This window comes from Cydia pomonella, chromosome 10, assembly GCF_033807575.1.
Source record: "Cydia pomonella isolate Wapato2018A chromosome 10, ilCydPomo1, whole genome shotgun sequence".
In the NCBI taxonomy this organism is placed as follows: Eukaryota; Metazoa; Arthropoda; class Insecta; order Lepidoptera; family Tortricidae; genus Cydia; species Cydia pomonella.
Window position 1 is genome coordinate 6,234,867 of NC_084712.1, and position 24,204 is coordinate 6,259,070.

Here is a 24,204-nt window from a genome sequence, read left to right on the forward strand (position 1 = left end):
TATTTATATTTTGTAGGTATATATCGTACTTTTTAACCCGCATAATAAATAGTAGGCACCTTTAATACGTACCTTTTATCCTTTCGGGTATTTTCTGCAAGCTACAATAGATTCATACTCGTAAACTCCTTGGAAAAAAAAATACCGAGAGTGTACAGAACCAAGGGTCGGATCGGAACAATTTAAAGCCTCCTTTAACCATCTAACGAAGAATTTAATCTTCTATTTCACCCGTTAATGAAGTTAGCGTCATTTATATTCTGAATCTAAAGCGCAGGTAAACGCGTAGCGTCTCCGCGGGGTGGTGTGATATATTCCGGGTCCATTTAAATATTCCCAGGGGTGTAGCAAACGCCAGTCGAGCATGAGCGACTCGAAGAAACTGTAAAACCAGTGTAAGCGTTCCGATTATTAAGGATCCTGAGGTTATGCTTTACTGGATTGTTCTCTTTTCGACTCGAAGCGCTCTCAAAGTGATTGGGATTGGAATACTGGGTTAGGGTGATAAGGGGGATGCGTACCGGTTAATCAAGTAACGTGATCCATTTATCTGGAGCACTCTTGATATGGTGTCGCTGAACCTTGGAATATTGTAAGCTCATTTGGGGAGATTTGGAGAGCGGAAGTAGAGATAATACGCGCGAAGCGCCGTCGTTTTCAATTAAATTAATTGAAGATCAAGGCTCCGACATTGAGCCAGTAAGAAGTATTGCATTATTAAAGACCTAGTTTTTATTGCTTCGGTTCCTATTCCTAGTTGCATTTATTGAATCAACAATGAAGGTGTTTATAAATATGAATGATCTTCCGCAATGTTGACTTTTTCCTTGGAACAAACTGCATTAAAGCATCACTAAAGCTTGAATTGAGAGTAAAAGTCAGATATCCTGCTGTGTTACAGACAAATAACGTCGCGTATACGCTAAAGTAAGGTTTTGATATTTGAATGTTCATATAGATGCCTTTTTTAGGGTTCCGTAGTCTACTAGGAACCCTTATAGTTCCACCATGTCCGTCTGTCTGTCTGTTCGAGGCTTTTAGACTACATAAGACAATAGTAAAAAAAGAAGACCCGCGTGACAAATCCTGCAGCATATGTCACCCGGTTAAAAAGTTGCAAGTAGCAGTGTAGTCGTTTAAATATGCATATTAGACTTGCATCTTTTTACTTGTGTAATTATCCATGTAACTAGATTATCGAATTTGCCTTCGTGTGTCATACTGCATACTAACATTACACTAATTTTACGGCTTAACTCGCGTGTTTACATCAACAGTTCCAATACAATATTTTTTATTGCTTACCAATAAAAAAAACAGTATTTACTAATTAAGCATGTATATTAAACTATGGTAGACAATAGGCGGTCTTCTCACTAAAGAATTAAAGAGCGATCTCTTCCAGACAATCTTAGGTTGTGTTTTCCGTTCATTATATGATGAATGGAATAATGATTCAAAATGTCATCATTACCATTGTAATGAGGTCCTCCAAGTCAAATTGGATCGATGGCGATGCAGTGGAATGGGCACGGGCAGGCCGTGCCGGGTGCAGTTCCCTCGTTTTACTGCATTCGATCTATTTACGGTTTTATGAACGATAAACCCGGGCGTCGAACCATCGTCGGCCGAAGACACGTCTGCATTTTAATTGACGCTTTGTATTTTCAGAGGCCATTATAATATTTGAAAGCAGTGATGTGTCTTGTTTGCCGACATGGGGAAAGAGTAGGTAAGTATCACAAAAAAAACTTAAGAAGTGCTCCTTATCTATACATGTACGTAAACTACCTGGAATGATACGTTTATAGTGACACGACTTCAAAGTCCGACTGCACACAGTTAGCTTAAACGGACTCTTAAGAAATACTGTCGCAAACTTTCACACGCGTATTATTTACTCATCATATCATATGAATAATTTAATATTTAACTGCATATACAGCATAATGAGAAACATTCTCAACCTATTAAGTAGACGCGAACGAGTTTACAATACGAATATTGGCCCATCACTAAGAATAATTCTACAGTCCGTTAAAGCAATACAACTGTCGGTTGTCGCTTTCCAATGTCTGATAATATCCCGATATTGTTACATTGTAATGTAACGACACGATTCGAGAAGCCTACCGTTTTCCCTATTCTACGAATGAATCTGATACGTAAAATGAGATATTGATTTGACTTTAATCCATCCCACGGTCCTGATACTAGTAGAAATACCTCCAATGAAATTTAAATGGAACAGAATTGCTTTTGTTTTTTCCGTTCGATTTAAAGCTAAACAAATTCACAGCCATTGACATATATCTAACTAAGTACGAGTCTTATGGGCAATATGAATCGGGCCAGTACAGCGGTGTCACGCACACGAATTTGAGCCAACCACGCATTCTAACGCCACAACGCGATTGGTTGACGAGTTCGAATCACATGCGCGATTGGTCGCAACTAGTTGCGTTAGACTGCACGATTGGCTCGAATTCGTGAATGACACCACTGAACTAGCACCATTCTTAGTGCCCGTAAGACCCGTTCTTTGATATATGGCAATGTTCACCACAGCTATTTTCTAATATCATATTTTTTCTTCTACATATTAGGGAATGCAATCCCGATCCCGCGGGATCCCGATCTCGCGAGATCCCGTGTAATTTTTCGGGATCAATCCCGACGCATAATATGACGGGATCCCGTTTGGGATTGACGGGATTGGGCGGCAGTCGTCAGCGATGTAACACACGTATTATATCGTAAAGAACCGAACTAAGCAGAGATTAATACGGCAGTATTAAACGAAGATGACTTGCCTCTTTCAATGATTGCAGAAGATTTGAATTTACGTGCTACTGCTGTACAAACTAATATGTCACTTAAAGAGGAATTAGAACAAAATTTGCGAGCATCTAAAAGTCCCTTTACACGTGTATCCACGAGCTTAGACAGATTAGAGTCTGTCATAAAAAAGGAAATGGATTTATTTGAGTGTGGAGGAACAAGGGGGAGATTTTTGCTTTTTTCATATAATTGCTTCGACACGCTGTTGCCAACCAGTATTGAGTCGGAGAGGGCATTCTCAGCAGCTGAGTACATTGCAACGGATGTAAGATGCCGTTTAGCAGATAACACTCTTAATACCCTTTGCTTTTTAAGAAGTCACTTTCAAAATCACTAGTAATACTCTCTAATTCCTTGTTGTTTTGATTCTTATTACAGTTATACTTATTGTTTTGATTACCTTTGTTAATTTCCAAGGAAAACTGATGATGATTTGGTTAATAATATTAAAGAATAAAGTTTTTTGTTTTCTGTCTATTAATACGTTATTTTAATTAACGTAACCATCACAAACATGCCGTTATTATCGTTTTAATTCATTCGAATTTTACTTTTTTTTAAATCTACTCGGGATCCCGAAAATTCCGGGATCCCGCGGGATTGATATTTCTAATCCCGCGGGATCTCGAATTTGCAATCCCGAGTCGGGATTGCATTCACTACTACATATAGTGGGCCACTAGAGGATATGAGTCCGACGCCGACGGTTTAACGGCACCTTACAAAATGTGTGATACTTATCTGATTAAACCTTGGTTTTATGCAGTCGCGGTTCGATTTTTTTAGGTTCCACTTTGCGTCATGGATGTAACAGTAATCGATGCATACAATTACAACCCGCATGATCGCATGGGCTAAAATAGGTATAGATTATCGATTGTATAGGCTAAGCCGCAATATACATGCGCCTTGCCCATCCTTAAAAAAGCGGTCGCTCGACGACCGACTCCATGCCATCCGCTACGCATCCCGTTCACGTCCCAGACAGTAAAAATCATGGTACAGGCACGATAACTATTAGCTTAGCATCCCTGAATACATTTTATATACAGGAGTGCTAACTTGATAAGCATTAGCTTGCCCTATATAGAAAGCACAAATTTTATAGAAATGAAGTTTTACTGACTGTACTCAATGATTTATTATAACTCACGATAGGTTATAGGCGTTCTTTGAAATTGCTTTTAGTCGCACCTGGGCAAGCGAGAGATGTGCACGTGCTAATGAGTTCCCGCGCACCGAAAGAAAAAGAGACAAGCTCGTCATGTATGACAAAGATGAGTGGAATGCGAAAATTAATCAAAAATAACAGAATTCTTCGTAGATACAAATAAATGTGGAATAATTTTTTGTGATCCTTATGTATGAGTATAACAAATCTATAGCTATGTAATATCATTGCCTGTACTGCAGCGAGTTCACTAGCATTTGATGACTGTTTTATAAGTTACAGGATTTGAGTATTCGTATCACATAGGAACTGGAGCGACAATTTGCAGCAAACGGCTATTTTCAATCAGCATGGCATTCACGCGCGTCACCACGTAACTACTGGCCATGCATTCCCATAGCTTGCGAAGTCGCAGTTGGCTACCCGTATAAAGCTTTTTAGCGTTGTTCATGTCTGACAAATACATATAAGCCGTTGATAATGGGGTTTGTCAGTCGAAATTTTACAAATGGCGGCAGTATAAGTTTTGTATGATCCCGTAGAACAAAACTAGGCAAAGGACCTGTGCTGGCGCCATCTATGCAAACTTGCAAACCTTTTGAAATTGCCTTCCCTATTGATTGTAAAAAAAGATTACATTTAACTAAGGATTGCTAAGTTTTAATAATAGCTCGAGATACGTAACAATTACAGGTAAGTGTAGTATATATAATGAGTTCAATAAATACTATCATCCATTTTTTTATTAATTTCCGCATAGGTACGATTCATCTTATATTTGTTAAACATAAGCTCTTTCGGTGTGTGGGAGCTCGTTAGCACGTGCACATTCCTCGCTTGCCTAGGCGGGACTAAAGGCAACTTGTACAAGGTAAGGGCTTCAATTTTGGAATGCCTATAAGCTATCTGAAGTTATAATATCATTGAGTAGTTATAGTAAATGATACTGGTCAGTCTTACAATCGGCCTGACAGTTATCTGCCTCTCTATCAGTCTTGCACGTATGAGCTATAGAGGCAGATAACGAAATCTCGATTTTCACAGTAGGCATTCTGAGCTAGTATCGGAAGAGATTTTTGGAGTCCTCATGTTTGATTCAACTCTGTTTTTAGACCTCAGACAGTACATAAATTTTTCACCAACCTTGCTCATTATTTTAACTAAACTGGACCTCGTACTCACATTGTACCTATCATATCTAAACATGAGTCCTTTTAAATTTGTTCGTGTTAAATTTCAATTTTCAGTTTCAAGTTATTGTCTTCTGTAGAAATGAAACTTGAGTGCTTTCATTTGAAGTTAAAACTGTTGATTAACTTTAAAAGATGGTAGACAAAATAAATTTTGGCAGTAAACTTCAAGATGCGTTGAAGAACAAAGTATTACAAAAATAACATTCTTTATTAGGTGCACCCAACTGCAAAGATGGATGGCCATTTTATGAATGAATTACTCTCTCAACTCGCAGACTCTTTAAATGTTCGGAATAACGCGACACTAATGTGACACTATTGAAATCCGACATTCGCTACCGGCATGCTACTCATTGATTTTACATTGGCTGATTTACGACTTAAATTGATGTTATTTGTTGTGACATTGCTGACGTAACGGACATTAACAACATTATTGCCTTGAAACTTGAATCCAAGCGTTTACGAAGAGCGCGAGGTCACCACACGAAGGCACACCATTTTACTTATAAAATAATATGCTGCAAACATCCTTCACAATATTATAGTACTGTAATGAGGGAACGCCTATCTGGGAGGATGATGAACACTTCTGTTAGTTTTCTAGTTCTAGTTTAGTTTTCTGACTTATATTTTTTTATATCATTCTGCTAGATCACAAATATCGACTACTCTTGATGACTGCCACCAACGGAATGCCCACCTGTCCATCTTTGTTCCTCTAGCAGGGCGATAGTTCTGAATTCAAACATATAATTGTTGCCAGTTACCTACCAAAAGACTGTGAAGGTTTCAAATCTTCACAGTACAATTTCCCATGTTCACCACCAGGACTCAAGTTGTGTTTATATTTGAAATTTACAGGAGTACAGAGAGTAAACATCGAAATTTCTTTAAGTATCTGTCTCTCTTATGCAAGAAAAACAGATACTTAAGAGTGCAGCGATAAAGTATGTCAGTATCGTACTCACCGGTTCACCTCCATATGTAGGTAATTTTAATTTAATTTACTAATATGTCATGTCTTTATATGCCATCTTTTTGTTTTTATTTTACCATTTGGCCACTTTATGTCATTTTGTGATTCTTATTGCATGTTGCCTGCAGTGATTTTCTGATGATCTCTTTGGAAGATCAGCGCTGGAATTCGCCAGATGAGACCATTTCGTGTCACTTTACTCGTTCTACGTTTTTTTGTTTATCTAAATTCTAAACGTCTTCTGCTGTAAATATTATTACTTATTAAACTTGTTTTATATAATGTTAACTGTGTTCACGAATATAAATATTTTCTATATCTCATCATCAATTTAAATTGCGTTTTCGATTTTCGCAGTAAGCTCTCAGATCGTAAATGTTGTAACTGGTAGGAATGATAAGTATAAGTGGTCGGACTCGCGTTCTGTACTAAATTAGAACGGGGGCAACTAGGAACTAGTCCTTATATGTGTGTTGAACGCGAGTTGTCTTACATATTAAGCTCAATATTTTAGGAAAGGTTATCAGTGCTTGAAACTGACACTTAAAATTAAATAGCCAAGCGGCGTGATACATTTTGACACGCGTCGAGTTTTTTTAATATAATTCCAATGGCGCTGAGCCGAAGACTGAAGCAAACCAGTATACGTGCGCTTATACCTATTACCTACTAGAAATCATTTTACTTGGCCGACTTGAAATTGTATCGAAGTAAACAGTTTCTTTATTGCCATAGCTATACGATTCAAATCGCAACAACAGCTTTTACAATCAGTTGACAAATTTATGAAATACGCATATTTACGAATCACAAGTTTACTTCACATTCGAGTCGACTCGCCCGAGTCACTTAAGGGAATATACAACCTCATAAAGGCAAGTTTGAGATCCTTGTCTGTATCCAAGGTCTGCAAACTCATTCACAAGATCAAGCTGTAAAAAACTGGAGCAATGAACTGCGTGTCACGTATGTAGGGTTGCCAGGCATCGACAATTTTCCTGGTGTGTTGAGAGTTTTTGAGATGTCAGAAATGCGGAAGGAACATAGATTATAGATACCTACTAAAAGCATCTATACCATCGTATCTATGTGGCTACCACAAGTTCGGCACTGACATACACGCTATCGAGAACGTACCTTACTTTCTATGCATCTCGCTCGTACTCGCGGATAAGTGCGAGCGAGATGTATAGAAAGTAAATTACGTTCTCGATAGCGTATATGTCGGTTTTGACACTGTCAGTGACTCATGGTACGGGTACTAGTAATCAATGCTCGAGCTAAATACACAATGGAATCTATAATACGATACCTACCTACTTACTAAGGATGACACTGTGTCAATAGGTAGATATCGGTAGCGTTGCGTATTTTGTGTTTTGTCTAGTCACACCTGATGGAAAGTGAAGACAGGGCCTAAGATGGAGCTCACCGGTTCAGTAGTAGCCTATTCACTCTTGCTTTAAAGAGACCGAGGTCATAATTTATCAGGGAATACAGATGGCGGGATTCCATGCTTTAGCCGTCCGTACCAAAAAAGAGGAGGCAGTAGAAAAACGCGCGACATTCAAAAATTTTATGGGATATCTATAGTTCGCGCCTATGCTTATTATTCAAATTTGACGTCTTTTTTACTAACTAATTTTGCCGTCTTTTTTTAAATATATTTAAATTGTCATACTTATTAATTTATTGACTTTAGTCCATCGAAAAAGTAAAAAAAATTACATACCTACCTACACTACATAATATATATTACCTTATTAGTGCTTTGTATTACGTGTAAATAAAGTTCTCTGGCTACGATAGCAGCCAATATACAAAAAAAAAAAACCATTGATAACCTTACGTTGCCATATACATTAGGATTTCTCCTGACATGTCAGCATTTTTCGTCATTTGTCAGAAATGCAGGAAGACTTGGTGAGGGTTTTTAGTACCTTGAACTAACTACTAGACCTAGAAACGAACAGTTTTGAATGATTCACGGTTAGTTTCTTTTTAATACCACGTCGGTGGCAGACAAGCTTACGGCCCGCCTGATGGTAAGCAGTCACCGTAGCCTATGGACGCCTACAACACCAGAAATAATACATGCGCGTTGCCGAATAACCCCAACCTGTAGCCCCTCGGGAGAACCTCACTTAAATTTACCGGATATGGACCGTGATTACCTTTCTATCCTTAATTATCTTCTAGAAGCTAACTAAAAGTTTGAAAATGGGCAGAGGACAGAAACTATTCGTTTGGGGAAATATCAGGGTTTATGTCAGGATATTCAATTTTTTCAAACGGCAACCCTACCTACGTGTCTCATCAACTGTCAGCGCACGTAGTGGCGTCTAAACTACCTCATTGTCAATATTGAAGTGTTCCGACCGCCGCTAAAATAAAATCAATACACACATTACCGGCCATCCGACGTATCATTGCTTCAAATTGTTTGGGTTTAACGAACTTGAGAAGACTAGTTTATAAGTTATTTAATTTACATGCTAAAATGACAGGACAATATGTCAAATTGTTGTATGCTTTCGCTAAATGTAGCCTATACTAAGTGAAAAAACTACTGCAAAACTCTGACAATGATCGGCATTTTTTTTTAATGGCAAAAAAGTTCGGCCTTGATTTGACATTATCATCATCTTTTTCTTTTACATTGGTGCGAGTGAGATGCACTAGCAGAAATATTATAACAAAATGCGAAGTTAAAAGTTCAAATGCAGCACAAGGAAACTGAGACTGTTGAAGCTCAACATTACTTAAGATTTTTCTTAGTGTATGTAAGTTTTTATAGTAGTATTTTTCAAATAAGGTCTTTGTGGTGAAAACCGTCCATAAGGGAAGAACGTCTACAAGCTATTTCGTCGCTTTTAACTCATGCTTTTATACACATACTCCATTTGCTGAAAGTTGGAAGATCAGTAGTGAAACTCTTCCTATCCGACTGTGTGCGAGCGACGTACGTACACAAATACGAGTTCTTGCCCTATGACGGTCTTACCTGCAAAAATTTTATATGCTGGTATTCTCCACATTGACCTTTGCTTGGGTCCGGTGACAGATGAGTGCAGTACATCTCCATTTAATTTTTAACCTTAAAACGCAAATCTCGTAAAATTATATTGAGATGTTATCTGTTTACGGTAACAAATTGTACCTAATCCAAAATACTATAAGAGAGTCATAGTTAACTGTTTAATTAAAAGCCTGTGCACACCGGATGCGTGAATATAGCCGTTCACGTATCATCAATATACAAATCCGTATGAGAGGCGGCACACCGCTTGCGTGGTGTATGCGAGCATGGCTCCAACATTTTAGAGCACGCGCAGGTGGACGTCTACGCACACGCAGGTGTACTCTAGCCTTAAAACACTGACACACGTTAATAATAACACGAATAACAGGCCTCCGAACTTCCCAAGGCTATAAACGATTTAATTAGATATAGATCCTCTTATTGTCCAATCAGAGCCCTGCCTACAATGTAGCTTTAATGAGCCGATATTTTTCAAAGTAATTGCTATATCTCAATTAAGGTGTGATAAATAACGACAGATACTTAATCTTTAATTAAAACACCGACGTGACATTTTAATAAAAACTTGCTCAGTATCGGAGTTTTTTCACTACGACATACATTATTTATAAACGGGAAGGGATTGTGTCGACAACCTCCATCCATAATGGGTGTGACCGATCGGACCGAATCGTAGATTACGACCTACTAGATCACGCAATATGAAACATAAAGAATGACTCTTGTCGCGCTTAACACTAACATACCATCCTGTCAACCTTGGCTGGATGTCAATGTAATTTGGTCTTATTGGAAGTATAAAGCAGAGGTCTCCAAACTACGACCCGTATCCTCGAGCCTGCCAATTTGACCTGCGAAAAGTGCTAAATTGACCCGTCCGACAGTAGCCGCAAAAATTAAGCGGAGGCTCGGCTGCGGCCCTCGGGTCTAAAAGTTTGGAAGACCCCTGATAAAAAGCATACATACCGAATCTGTATTTAATGGTACTTGCTCATAGTCTATTCTACACAATACACAATAGGTAACAACACATCGAACAAATAGACTTATTAGCCCAGTATATAATATTGCCGCCAAATGCACGACAGATACTTAATCTTTAAGCTTACGTCCAAGTTTCAGTATAAAATGGTGTGGAATATGAGTACAGCATAATCGTTGCGATTTGTGTAAACTGAAAATTAAGTAGGTATTTTAATGCAGATAAGTTAATTAGTTAGTTAGGTATTGTAATGAAGAGTCAGTATCAGGTACATATAACCACAACACCTAACTACCGACAACATCAACTTGACATAAAATTAGCCAAATATACTTATATCCGTCGAAAACATGGCATGGCAGCTATCTGCCAGACTACTGTCCATTGCTTGGTGTTCTTGGCAGTGGCTGGATACAATCTCGTGCGTAAGGATACCATGAATGACATATTTTGGTCGCTATGCGATGCTCTATTTAGTATTAGGTAGGTAGTGATCCATCGGAACAATCGCGTAAAGAATGCAAGGCTACGAAGTGCATCGCCGGTAAGACGGAGATGAAGCGAGTGTTTATTTGATCTCCAACATACTAACAAATGCTCTATTTAGTATTAGGTAGTGATCCGTCGGAACAGTCGCGTACAGAGTGCAAGGCTACGAAGTGCATCGCCGGTAAGCCGGAGATGAAGCGAGTGTTTATTTGATTTTCTGCAACGTACTAACAACTGAGTGACCATCGGTGAACCTTATAGCTTTGAAATAAAGTTTACGAATTATCAGTCAATGATTAGTCAGTTATGTAAGTAAAAGTATAGTAGCTAAAAGGCGTCGACCTTTAGAGCGTTTTCACAATATCCGACCCGATATCGGATGTAGGATACGACTATAAAGAAGCAAAATAAAAGGGCCTGTTTATATTTATTTACTTATTTTATAAAATTAAATGGTAATTGTCAAAAAGCGTTAATGTAAAAATAAAAGGACTTGATGCTATGGGACAGTCTAGCAGCTGTCTTTCTCCAAAAGTCATCCGTCATCCGGTATCGGATCGGATAATGTGAAAACTTTATGCGTTTATCACATATGTATTCATAAGCCTCTCCGGTGTGTGAGCGAGACAGAGCTACATACGTGTAGTGATGTCCCGCTCACACACCGGAGCGGCGTGCGGGCCATTTTACAGGCCATCATATCTCATGGTCGTAAAGCTGCCGCAAACGTGCGCGGAACCTCAGGCCGCATATTAACACGCTTTCCTTAAAACAACGACGCATGGGCTTTGTTACTCAAACTGCTTTTCATTTGTTTTCAATGGTTTAATTTAACAGTGTTACTGGGAGTAACAATGGCGGATTTGTGTAGGGTTATCAGGTGTCAATTAAAATGACATGTCATAATTTTTTGGTAATTTTGAATGAAATGTAGACATAGAAATGTCAATCAATATTTTTATTTGTCAATATATTTCAAGAGTGTTGATGGTTAAGGCGAGATATGACTCATATGACCAAGCCAATTGGTGGTGTTTTCGTCAAAATTTTCAATCGAACAATTTTGATGTACCTAATCGGAACGGGAAGTAGAAATACTTAACTAAATTGTTACACGCATAAATGAATTACGCATCAAAGAAAATGAAATCGAAAATGTATACCATCAATCAGCTCGGTCAAATCTCGTCTATTATATTTTTTTATTCTTACGTCTAATTAATTTGCACTTTGGTCATGTCATTTTTTTGTAATAGACAAACGCTTCCCGTGTCTGAATATACATATAAACGTCTCAGCCAAAATACGTTCACTACTAGACAATCTGCAATGGTGTTTTATTTTGTCAATCCCTATTTGAGACCAGAGGCCTTCCCGAGCCTAAAACTGACTGTAAAATATCCATAGGAAAGTTTTTACAATCATCATCATCATTCCACTATACTATACTGTACATATGTATCTGGTAACTGGTAAGTGGTAACCTTACCGTAGCCGTGTCTTCATCCGTGCGTGTTATCAAAACAAATAGATGTTCGGCGCTGTCTGTCGCAATCATTGAACAATAAATCTTGTGACTATCGTGTGTCAGCTGACTCACGATAGACCTTACCTTCTTGGCATAAGGATCAGTGAGCAATTATCAGTTTGAGTGTTGCTGTTTCTTACATGCGTAAATCCTCCTAAGGCCCACCATACATAAAAATGCCTGTTGGAAATATTGTGGTATTTATTTTGTTTTGGAATCGAACGAAATCTTGTATTAGAAAATGGTTGAAATCTGCACTACGGGTAGAACCATGGGCCTACGAGGGACCTCCCAACGCGTGTTCACGAAATGTTATCGAATTTACATCTGAATCAACTTTCAACCGGTATTATTGATTAATTCCAAGGTGTTGTTTTACATAATTGCCGTCTACTGATCGATTAATGATTTTTATCTTTCGCTTGGCCTTGACCTTAAAATGGCGAGTCGGCTAAAAGTGCTAAAACTACAAAACAAATACCTACTTATGGCTAACTTGCTAGTAGATATAGATACCTAGATACCAGCTTATTTATTTATTTATTCTATTTAAACTTTATTGCACAAAATATATACTACAAAGTACAAATGGCGGACTTAATGCCAAATGGCATTCTCTACCAGTCAACCATGGGCCAAACAAAGACACTTAGAATTGGTGCAGAGAGAGAAAAAAAAGTCAATGAATTAAAAAGAAAAGCAAACGAATATACTTATAAACTACATATATATATCACATAAATACAAACATACATACACACTATAAATATAAGACACACATACATACTATAAATATACCTAATATTGATGAATATTATTTGAACTCTTGTTTCCAGTACAGTACCTAAAATATTTTGACTAGGTAACTAGTTAAGCGGGAAAGATGTTCTATTTAAAATAGCCTTTCACACGTTCAAGAGTTCTCTTATTGACAATCCATATCAAAAGTGACCTATGGCGATCGGCGCTTACGTCGCGTATAATGGCGTATGCGCCGACCGCCATAAGGTCCCTTTTTTTGGATTGTCACTTTAATAAAAGTCCTGTCAAAAATATTTTGAACACCTCGTCAGCTTAGCTTCTTCTTGCTGTTGACTGTTACCTACGATTATACACACAAAAGCAGAGCAATGAAAATCAGACACCTTTTATAGAAATTTCCAAAGTCACTCGTTTTCCTTGTTCTTCAGTATATATGTAAACGCTACTTAATCATCTTCAAAAGCGAAGGTTTCTGATAACGTTAATACGGCAAACACTTTGTCTATACTATAGTCTCGGCAAAATGTATTGGCTGCTGGTTTAGTGTCGCAATCGGACAGCGACCCATCCAACATTGTCGGATTACGTTTATGGGCCATTTGTATGGGATCTGCTACGGTTAATGATTTCGGTCTTCTGTTGAGCAACGTTTCGAGGCATGTTCACTTTTTATCTTCCTGTGACAGCCAATGTTATCAACTTCTTGTGGTCAAGTTACAACATTTTAATCATTCTAACTACTCTTTATCTTCGTAATGCGGTTGGCCGGTCGAAGTATTTTACAGAGGGCGCCATCATAGGTTTTTACCTGTCAATCCTACGAGTAGTGTCAAATTCTTGTTTTCTTTTGGGAATGTTATGCCCTTTAGGCCAAATCTTATAGACAAGTAAAACCCATAGTGGCAGCGCCATCTATAAAAACCTTTGGCAGTTGTCAACCTCATTGAAAGCACGAAATACCTATATCTCGATCAGGATCTCTTGCTTTCTCTATTTTTTGGGAATATTAAATCATTATCATATTTTGATTTGAAGTTCCATACGAAAACTAAATCTTCTCTTCCTATACGAATGTTCCTAGTAAACTATCATTTCTTCCCTGATTCTTCAGTGTTCTAAGAATAGAATTATCATTTGATGCTTCGTACTAAAGTTTTTAATTTCTTCCTAATCTTCCTATAAATAAGCATATTTTTAGATAATAAAACTCTCTCTAATTTTAGCTTTTCCGTATATTCCAGTTTTCGAAGACACATTTTTTCCTATAAGAATGCCTCTATTAGGTAGATAAGTAAGGATCTCTTTACCTTTTGAGGAATATTCAATCTTTATTTGAAGAGTTCAGTGAAATTTGTAGCGGATATTGAAGCGTGTCAGCCCCACGATTATTATTAAAGGTAAGGCGCCCCCGAGCCGTTGGCATTTAACTCGCCCTATCTCTTTCAATGGAATAATACAGTCCTGCGTGGAATGACAATATTCCGCACTTTCAACCTTTATCTTCTTAAACCAGGTTAATATTCAATACTCTTATCTCTACATTATCGGGCGAAACTCGCAAGCTTCCAGTTCCTTAGCTGCATCTTGTTCCTCACCGTTTGCTTTCCGCATGCCGGCAACCGCCTTGCACCGCCAAAATCCTCGGTAAAAACAAAACACTCGCACAAACCCACTCGCATTCACACTAGGAAACACAGAGAACGTTCTGGGTAAATATTTAGACCAGCACCATGTATTGAAAACACTTTTCTGGTGTTGATAAGGATGAAAACATAATATTGTTTATCGCGACGCGATCTACGCCTACACGGGTGTTTCAGCGCGCGTCAACGCGTGACTGCAGTGTCGCCGGCTGACACTTGGGCGCTTCTCGCGGTGGCCAGTATCGGAACTACGGTTTACGGTCAGTCGCGTGTAGGTGGCGCTATAATCAACCTTAATAGTATGTTTACATTTCAACAGCCTTTAGTAATTTGTAATTTTTGTTTAAATATTATCTTTAATCGACCCGAAATAATGTACAAATGCAATTAATAATAAAAATTAATTAATATGCTAATTTATGAATTCAAAATTAAAATACTATAAGTAAGCTAACTGTATATATTATTTAATGTAGTTTTTGCAACACGTTTTAATAGGTATTGCAGATAATGATTATTTATTAAGTATATTTTTGTAAGTTGATACTTTTGCGTTCATAATCATAAAAAAAACTTCCTAAATTGTCTTAAAATTTATCAATCATCAAATAAAGACTGTACAGATAATTAACAATAATTTTAATATTTAACAATTTAAATATTAACTCACCTTAAGTATTTTCAGGATCCCAAACTCTCGGCCAAAATTGTGCACTGTAAATATATAAACATCACCTCACTACAGCCAATTAATCTTCCAAATATAAAAATATACATCAAAGTATCTAAGCGTATTCAACGCGAAAATCCACATCGAACTATCTCACGTAAAACCACAACACACCCTATGGAAAACGGTATCGGGTTTTCCACTAAAGCGATTTCTATGAAGAGGATTGAAGCATGTTTCACCGCGAATAACAAGCACCGATAACACTATCCATCACCCCATTAGAGCCGCATGAAGTTAGCTACGAGCGTTCACGTCAAAATATATCGTAAATAACCCTCAATGCAGTCTTAGCCACTGAAACGGCGACCGTTTCTAAAATAAAAACAAATGTTACGCTAACTTCCGGTTCGAAATTCGAATTTTTAAGAGAATTAAAATCGATGCCGGCCGGCGATGCTTGCTAGCGTGCGTGAACGGGCGACTATTCCGTTCCGTTGAGCTATGGTGTAGAGCCCCCGACTGTAGGGGGACGCCGGGGGTGGCGCCTCATATTACAATACGTTAAATCGCCTCCAGCCCTCGCAGACTGCGGTCGTAACGTTACCGGCGACATCCTCGAGCACTCTCGTACCTAGGGCCAATTAACTTCAAGTTTAATGACGCCCTCTCATTTGAGACGAGGCCTTTACAGTTTAAGCACTTAACCCTATTTAATAATGAAGCTTTTGCGCTACTTTAAAGCTATTGTTATATATGGTAAAAATGACATCTTGCATACAAGACCCATTTATAACCTAAAGGCAAAAACGCGTTGAAAACAAAAACCCACAAAGGGAGTCGGGACGCGGATAAGACGCGACGCGAAGAAAAAGACGACAATTTTTCCGGTTCATATCTTTCTGTACATTTCATTACTTCCGCTATGTATGGACGCTCGGGCTCCGTCGGGCGCGTTCGTGTGTGATCGGCCGCCTTCGTGTAATTCCGGAGCACTAATCGATAGCTGTCAGGCATGCTACGCTACGTAGTACCTACTACGCGAGTCTACAACTGTGTAGCTTACGCTACGACTACTACCCGGCTACGTTCGAGAGTCGCTGATTGATCTGTAGTTGGTGCCAACTTCAGTTGCTCTCATCCGGTTGTGCAGCCTCTTAATTGTTTCAGTCGATGTCGCGATAGAAGATAATAGAGTTTAGTTGATTTAGTAAGATAGCGCGTACAATTTACTCGATTTTCTCGACGGATAGTTCACAATTGAATTGTTTGCAATTTCTCTTGTGAATGAACATCAGGCTTTGAACGTCGCTTTGGTTCGTGCCTACGTGCCTTTTGGTTTAACTTTTAAACATATATAAGACACTTTCGTTGTACAGTATTAGTCGGTTTGAGTTTGTCATAATACCTAATCTAATAAAAGTATGTATTACAATGTACAAGTTTTTATTTGTATTATGATACGTTATCATCGTGATATCTTATACCTTTCAACGAACAAGTCTTGTATATAAATATATAGTACCTGGGCGACCGAGCTTTGCTCGGTTATAACTATTTATTGTATTATGGTGGTGTATAGGTGATAATCTTAACTACATTTTTTTACTAAATTAAACTTGTCTTAAGGTTGTCTGGAAGAGATCGCTTTATAGCGATAAGTCCGCCTGTTGTTACCTACTAATTTAAGTCCTGTCTTTGTTTGTAATATGAGTTTTTCTTTAGTAGTGCACAATAAAGAATTTTATTATTATTATTATTAAAACAATAAAAATGTCACCGAGCGAGATTCGAACCCGTAACACTCGTTTCTAGCCGTTCGCGTCTTAACCCGCTGGACCAGACGGACAGTGGCCGGCAACACGAAATTAGCGACCATATTCTGCGTCGAAAGAAAAACGTATGAAAACTCGAAAACACGCGTTTTCCCAAACATAAGACTAATCTAGATCGATTGTATACCCCCAAAAACCCCCTTATACCAAATTTCAGCGAAATCGTTAGAGCCGTTTCCGAGATCACAGAAATATATATATATATATATATATATATATATATATATATATATATATATTTATATACAAGAATTGCTCGTTTAAAGGTATAAGATGTGTACATTTCGGGGTTCTCGGAAACGGCTCTAACGATTTCGATGAAATTTGCTATATGAGTGTTTTCGGGGACGAAAATTCGATCTAATTTGTATTGGAGCATAACGGCGGAAGCGCCATCGACAATAAGGTCCCTTTTCATAGATAACGTTACAATATGTATTAAATTGTCGCACTAAGGTTGAAATTACAAGCGTTTGTCGTGCTGGCTAGGTCCGCTTCGTCTAGCCATTTAGAGAGCGGCGCGATAGATAAAAATATTTTTTATAGTAAAAAAAAAGTATGGAGAGAAGAATCCCTTTAAAATGATGCGTACAATTTCATGACTATAGATACGTTACACGACTGTAGACAACTATGTATATGGCCACTCTCTGAATATATAGCATGCTGCATCAAAAAAAATTAAAACCTTGACAAATCCTAGATATCTTTGAGCTTTCGCTAAAGCCACTAGATAACAGATAAAATTTCTTAAAAATCTAGTCTTTGCCCTACTGCATAAAAGTCTAGATAATTTATGTAGGCTCTACAAATCTATAGACACCTAAAGCCCCCTCCAGACTATGCGCGTGAATCGCGGCGCGACTTCGCGGAGCGAATATACCGCGACGTAGACGTAGACTCCACACTCGCTCAACTTCACGGCGATTTCGCAGTTTGGTTCACGGCAAGATGGCGCCGAAGCGTCAGCTGATCGGATTTAGTTTGCGGCAAGGCACTGATTCAACCTGGAAACTGTTAAATTGATTTTTGGTTGATCAAGTTCGCACCCAACAACCAAGTAGCCGCCATAGAAGGTTATGACAGTTTAACAGATTAACCGACTCGTGAGCGAATCGCGGTGCGAAGCGATTGCGAGTGTGGAGTCTTGCAAGTTCGCGCTTCGCGTCTCCTTTGACGTGGGCCAAATACCGACAAAAACCGGGGAATAAGGCGCGAAGGCGTGAACAATCTGCGAAATCGACGCGAGGGCCATCCACACTCGCGTTCGCGGCTTCGCGCCTCGATTCGAGCACGAGTGTGGAGGGCCCTTAAGAAGGAACTTTATGAGCATGTGAAGTCAAAACCAAAGAGAATTTGAATTAGAGATGCATTCTCGAATAAATTTTTGTAGCCACAGTAAATTTACTACCATCTTTCGACACATGATTAAAACTTTTAGAACGCCATTTGATGTTGAACCTTATTCTTTCACTGATGTAAAATATCAAAAAGTGGCGTCATCTTACCGGCCATCGGCTAAAGGTTGTGTTGCCATCGCTCGAAACGATACCGCCATACCTTTGGCCTTTGATTTATGGCGCCACTTTTTGATATTTAACGCATATTAGTGAAAGAATAAGGATCAAAGTCGAATGGCGTTTTAAGTTTTCATATTGTGTCGAAAGATGCCAATAAAACTGAGGCTATAAAGTTTTCTTTGACAATCTAACTCTATTTCAAATTATCTTTGGTCAAAACAGTTTTCTATTCAATAACAATTGAAACTTCAGTTTTTATTTTTACCATATTTATATGGTATTTTTTACTCAGAACGTTGAATGAGCTAACTGAAAGATAGTTTTTGAAAAACTTACCAAAATGTAGCGCATGTCCCGATGCCACGGGGCCCGGAGAAATAAAATACGAATAGAACTTCACTAAGAATGAGGCAGCTAACGACATCTATGAGTGAGTAGCAGCAACATAGGCACAAAAGAGTCTGTCCAAGAAGCTGTGCTACAAACTACTATTCGACAAATCGACAAACAGCTTGTATGTAATTGTAAAACCAAATTTTTGGAAAAGTTATTCCCCTTAAACTTTATGTTCATTTTCTGTCACTTTCTGCATGCGATTCTTTTGAAATTAGGCATTTAAGTAAGTAAATTAGATTATCATGAAAGATGAAAAAAAAACATCGACAAAAGTCAAACGTATGTGCATAGCTATAGTTAAAATAGAATAAATTGTATGTAAGTGAAATATTCCGTAATGTCAATAGCCAAGGACAGAGAGGATGGGGCCTACATTTGTATCAAATAATAATTAAAAGTAAAGTAAAAATTATGATGGTTGTTTGGAGAAGCCGTCGTCCACTAGCTGCATAAGCCAACCAAAATATATAATTACTAAAATTCTAGTTAGTACACATTTATACCACAATCTATGTGATTTATACAGATTTTATACATACCAAATTTACTCGCGTGAATTTGTTAGAAAAAAGCATCACAATCTAATTGCGATGCTCATCGTTTTTATCAAATAAAGGGAAGTTAATAAATGCACACGGCATTTAGAATACGCACACAATAGAAATAACTTGTATCTTACAAATAATTTATTAGTTGATACTAGTAAAATAGGCCATGTCACAAATACATAAGTTCTGTCACTGACCTATCACACATAGACAGTTAGTCCTCATAAGGCTAATCTGCCAAAAGTGAAGCCGAAACTCGATCGATGTGTGCGTGCGACGCTCGTGTCTTACGCTCAGCGACACACACATATATACAAAAACGGGTTGCCAGAGTTCATTTATTCCCCTTAAAGTAGATGGATTTTAACCACATCCTTATACTTGGCTATCAATCATTTGGGAGTGTGTATGTAGATATTAAATTTGTAGCAAAAGCTTTCAAGGTTTCTTTTAAGGACTTTGCATTTCTGTACTTTGTGAAATAATGTTTAAATAAAAAAACGTTTATTTTTTTTATTTTACAAATGTGCACAGATAATAGCTGGTAGAATTGACTTTGGAATAATGATTTTAAATGATAAATATTTAATGACGATCATTTGGATTTGATTTGGTTTGATTTTATTTGACTAATATTTTCTTCGGGTTAGTGTGGTGAAAAGTTTTGTGTTTCACTTGGGGCAAAATTTGTTTAACTCTCGTAACTTGAAACCCTCGCAACGCTCAAGATTCCATTTTTCGACATTTTGGATCTTTATTTAGCTCGAGTAGCAATATTAGCACGAGCGGTTAAACAACAACTTTTCCACTTGTAAAACAAATAACTATTTATCGTCAGTACTAGTAATTGTACCTGCAGGCCTAGCCAAGGTGGCAATCGCTATTGCTTCGAACAACGAAACGCTTTGTGTCTCTCTATCAGTCTTCCATATAAGTGCGACAGTGACAGTTGCGTTTCGTTTTTACAGACCTTAACTGTAACACCTGTGTTCCACGAATAAAATTTACTTTACTTGCTCATCAAAATGGCGAGAGCATATTCGACTATGTTTAGTCGGTTTCCATATTGCATCGTTCCTATTTAATCTAATTTTTTCCGTCCATCTCGCAGACAGAAGCGGATCAGTCGGAAATCTAAAACGAATATCACACAAAATAAAAATATGAATTTAAACTGTAATTTTATAAAAGACAAAACATAATTTGAAATAAAAGAATGAAAAACTAAAAAAGAATATTTTCTATAGTCATACAAGGAACTTAAAGTAAGCATATTAATTTTATCAATGTAATCGTCATGCCTCATTTGGAGGAAAAAAGATTCATATCACCTGGCAACATTTATAAGTAATGGCGGCTGACGAAAATTTGGATTTTTGTATTTACAATTACGTAAAAATATCACATTAAACTGGATACTTACGCATGAAATGTTATATCAGGCGGTTTGTTTTTATTCACTGATGTGTTGTGACACCAATTCACCGCACAAACAACCATCTTTCTTGTATTTTTTAATTTATAACCGGGAGGTGTACACAAACCAACTCGACCTTGAGTACTGCGAGGGCCGTTCGGATACGATGACACGAGGGCGACATAATGTCGTACTCGAAATGGCTTCACTAGGGATGTACAGACTAGGCATCTAGGTTAGTTATAAATCTATGAGTTCTGTCATCACTATACTGACGCGCGAAAAGTTTTTTTACTCTTATTTACTTTTTTATTCATGTGTTTGTTGCCAGTCGTCACTGCGTATGAAGAGGCCTCTCCAACGTGTACGCTATATCGGCCCAACAGAGCGAGATGAAGCAATAGTTAGACTGAGACAACTAATCGCAGCTCACATGTTAGATTGGATTGAATTTTTGTCGTTGAGAAAACGTGACCGTCATGATTTCGACACGAATATATTTTTGGCATAAGTTTAGAAATAAATTAGGTATTATTTTTATTTGCGAATCTTATTCTATAAATTAGCTATAGTTGAAATTTTCTGAGGTGAATTTTTTCCGGCTTAAACCTTAATCTGTTAAACAAAAGGCGTCGTTTCTTTTGCAGAGCACGGATTCGGCAACTGAATCCGTCACGAGTGAGAACAACAAAGTGCCTACGGCGAGCTATGTTCGTTCTTTATTGTACTTGTAAATTCGTACTTAAGCACACGTCGAACATGGTTGGCGGTAGGCCTTCAAGCCCTTACTCGTAATATTCGATTTGATCATTATAATTACGCTTCGATTGGCCAAGGGCAACTTGTTTGACATTATTCGTTTTATTCTAATAATAATAAATAGTTTTCAAGCCATTTCCGTCAGTAGATAAAAGCGGCAAATTAAAAATGTAGGCTCGTTATAGTGAGATTTTTCTAACATCACATATTTGACATATGACATTTGATGTTTGAAGTGATGTGGCTAAGACAACATAATATGTCAAATCCAGCAATCGGATCGATTACAGTTACGATTTGTGAGATCGATTACCTATATAAAAAATCAATATAAGGCACCTGCACAGCAGTCATACATGCAAATTATACTGCTAGTGACTACTTAGTATTAGCAAAATCAGGCATTTTTAGATCCAAAGTCAACTTAATTCAAATACAAGCAAAGTCAAAGTCCAAAAATACGAGCCAAGGTAAAAAAATATGTGAAAGAGAAGAATCCAAAAATAAAGCCAGGTGAAAAATACGAAAAGAAACGGAATATGCGCACAGTAAGGCGGAGAAACTTCGACAGACTGCGCATTTGACATTTGACAAACGAATGATTTTGACGTCAAATTTGATCCGCTCAGAAATCGACATTTTTTGCAAATCGTACGGTAAAGATCTATTATTATAATGGATTTTTAAAAGTATTTGTTTAAGTTAATGTTTTCTTAGTTATAATACCTTATTTTTGTATTTTCTGTAGGTTATAAATATATCGATTTTATCGATTATCTTTAACTTACGAATATGTTACCCGAATCGAAAAAAATGATTTGACCACAACGCTGGTTTAAAAAAAAAAAGACCCTTAGGACGTAAACGTTTGTGCAGTGATTTATTATTGTTAAATACTTCAGATATACGATGTGAAAAAAATAACTATAAGCATAATTATATAAAGATCTCACCTTGAAGTGTGACTGTGGCGTAAGTGAGAACTTTGTTTATTCATAATAGAAGAAACTGAAGCATTTTATAATTATATATTTAATAAGTCTTAGTACAATTACTTAAATATGTTTTTTGAGAATATTGATGTATCATTTGACAGACATATTTTTCCTTAGATAATTGCCTCCACGGCAACGACTGTCATAGACAATTAGTCTTCTAAAAATAAGAAGGTATGTTAAAGTAGAACATACTTCACACCCTCAGAAGCTTTAAGAATTTTAGGTAAAATTCTTAAGTCCCATTCTAGAACTCAAATTCTGTAGTCTGGGCCCAAATAGCGGCTTGGTAAATAAGTCAGCGAGTTGGACTTCGCCTGGAACTTGTTTCACACTGAACTCTTCATTGCTCAGACATTCTCTAACAAAGAAGTGTTTTAGTTTGATATGTTTGGTGCGCTTGTGATATTCGTATTTGGGGTTGTGCGCTAAATAAACTGCTGATTTGTTGTCTAAGTTTAGGATTGGCTTTTCCGTCTTTGTTAGATCGTTAAACAGTCGATTCAGCCATAGTATTTCTTGAGCCGCTTCGCTCGCCGCTATGACTTCAGCCTCCGTTGAAGAAATGGAAACTGTAGTTTGCTTTTGGCTTCTCCAGCTTATAGCGGCGCCAGAGAATAGGCATACCATACCGGAAGTTGATCGTCCAGTAGACTGGTCTCCTCCATGATCTGCGTCGCTGTAGCAGACCAAGTGCGGCGTTGACTTTTTCGTAAATATTAGGCCCTTTTCTTGGGTTCCTTTCAGATATCTGAAGATGCGTTTAACTAGCATCACATCTTCCTTTGTAGGTGCTTCTAGGTGTCTCGAGGCGACTCCAACAGCGTAGGAGATATCAGGCCTCGTACCTACAGACAGATAGGCCAAAGCGCCTACAGCTTGCCTATAAGGAAAGTTCGACTTCATGTTTTCATCCGCTTCCACATCATTATCTTTGATCATGGGTGATGGTGCTGACTTGCAATGAGACATTCCATATTTTTCCAGGATTTTCTTGATATATGACTTTTGGCATAGAGATATGAAGTCCTTTTGCACGTTTATTTCCATTCCGAGGAAGTAAGATGCAGGTTTGGTCGTTATTTTGAATCTAGCTTTTAATTCCTTTAAAAACTCGTCACCTGCTGTCGTTGAGTTGTGCGCTACAAGTCCATCGTCCACGTAAAGAGCTATAACGACCTTGGATTGGCCTTTGGTTCGCACGAACAGGCATGGATCTGCCTCACTTTGCTTGAATCCAGTTTTCAGTAAATACTCTGCTATGCAGGTATTCCAGCAGCGTGGCGCTTGTTTCAATCCATAAAGGCTGCGTTTTAATTTACAGACTTTTTTGGTTCCATCACGATAACCTTCGGGTTGTTTCATATATATTTCTTCCTTTAGATCGCCGTTTAGGAAGGCGGACGTAACGTCGAACTGTGTCAGTTTCAGGT

General features: G+C 37.8%; 1 protein-coding gene across 1 annotated transcript in view; it reads right to left on the reverse strand.

Annotated features, from left to right (window-relative positions):
- The window catches only part of LOC133521915 (caskin-2), a 439,796-nt gene extending 424,967 nt beyond the window's left edge, over positions 1–14,829 (reverse strand). Inside the window, exon 1 of the mRNA XM_061857040.1 lies at positions 14,584–14,829. Within this exon, the coding sequence (XP_061713024.1) occupies positions 14,584–14,599 (16 nt within the window). The 5' untranslated portion in view covers positions 14,600–14,829. The remainder of the gene's footprint in view (positions 1–14,583) is intronic.
- Between the last annotated feature and the right edge of the window lie 9,375 nt (positions 14,830–24,204).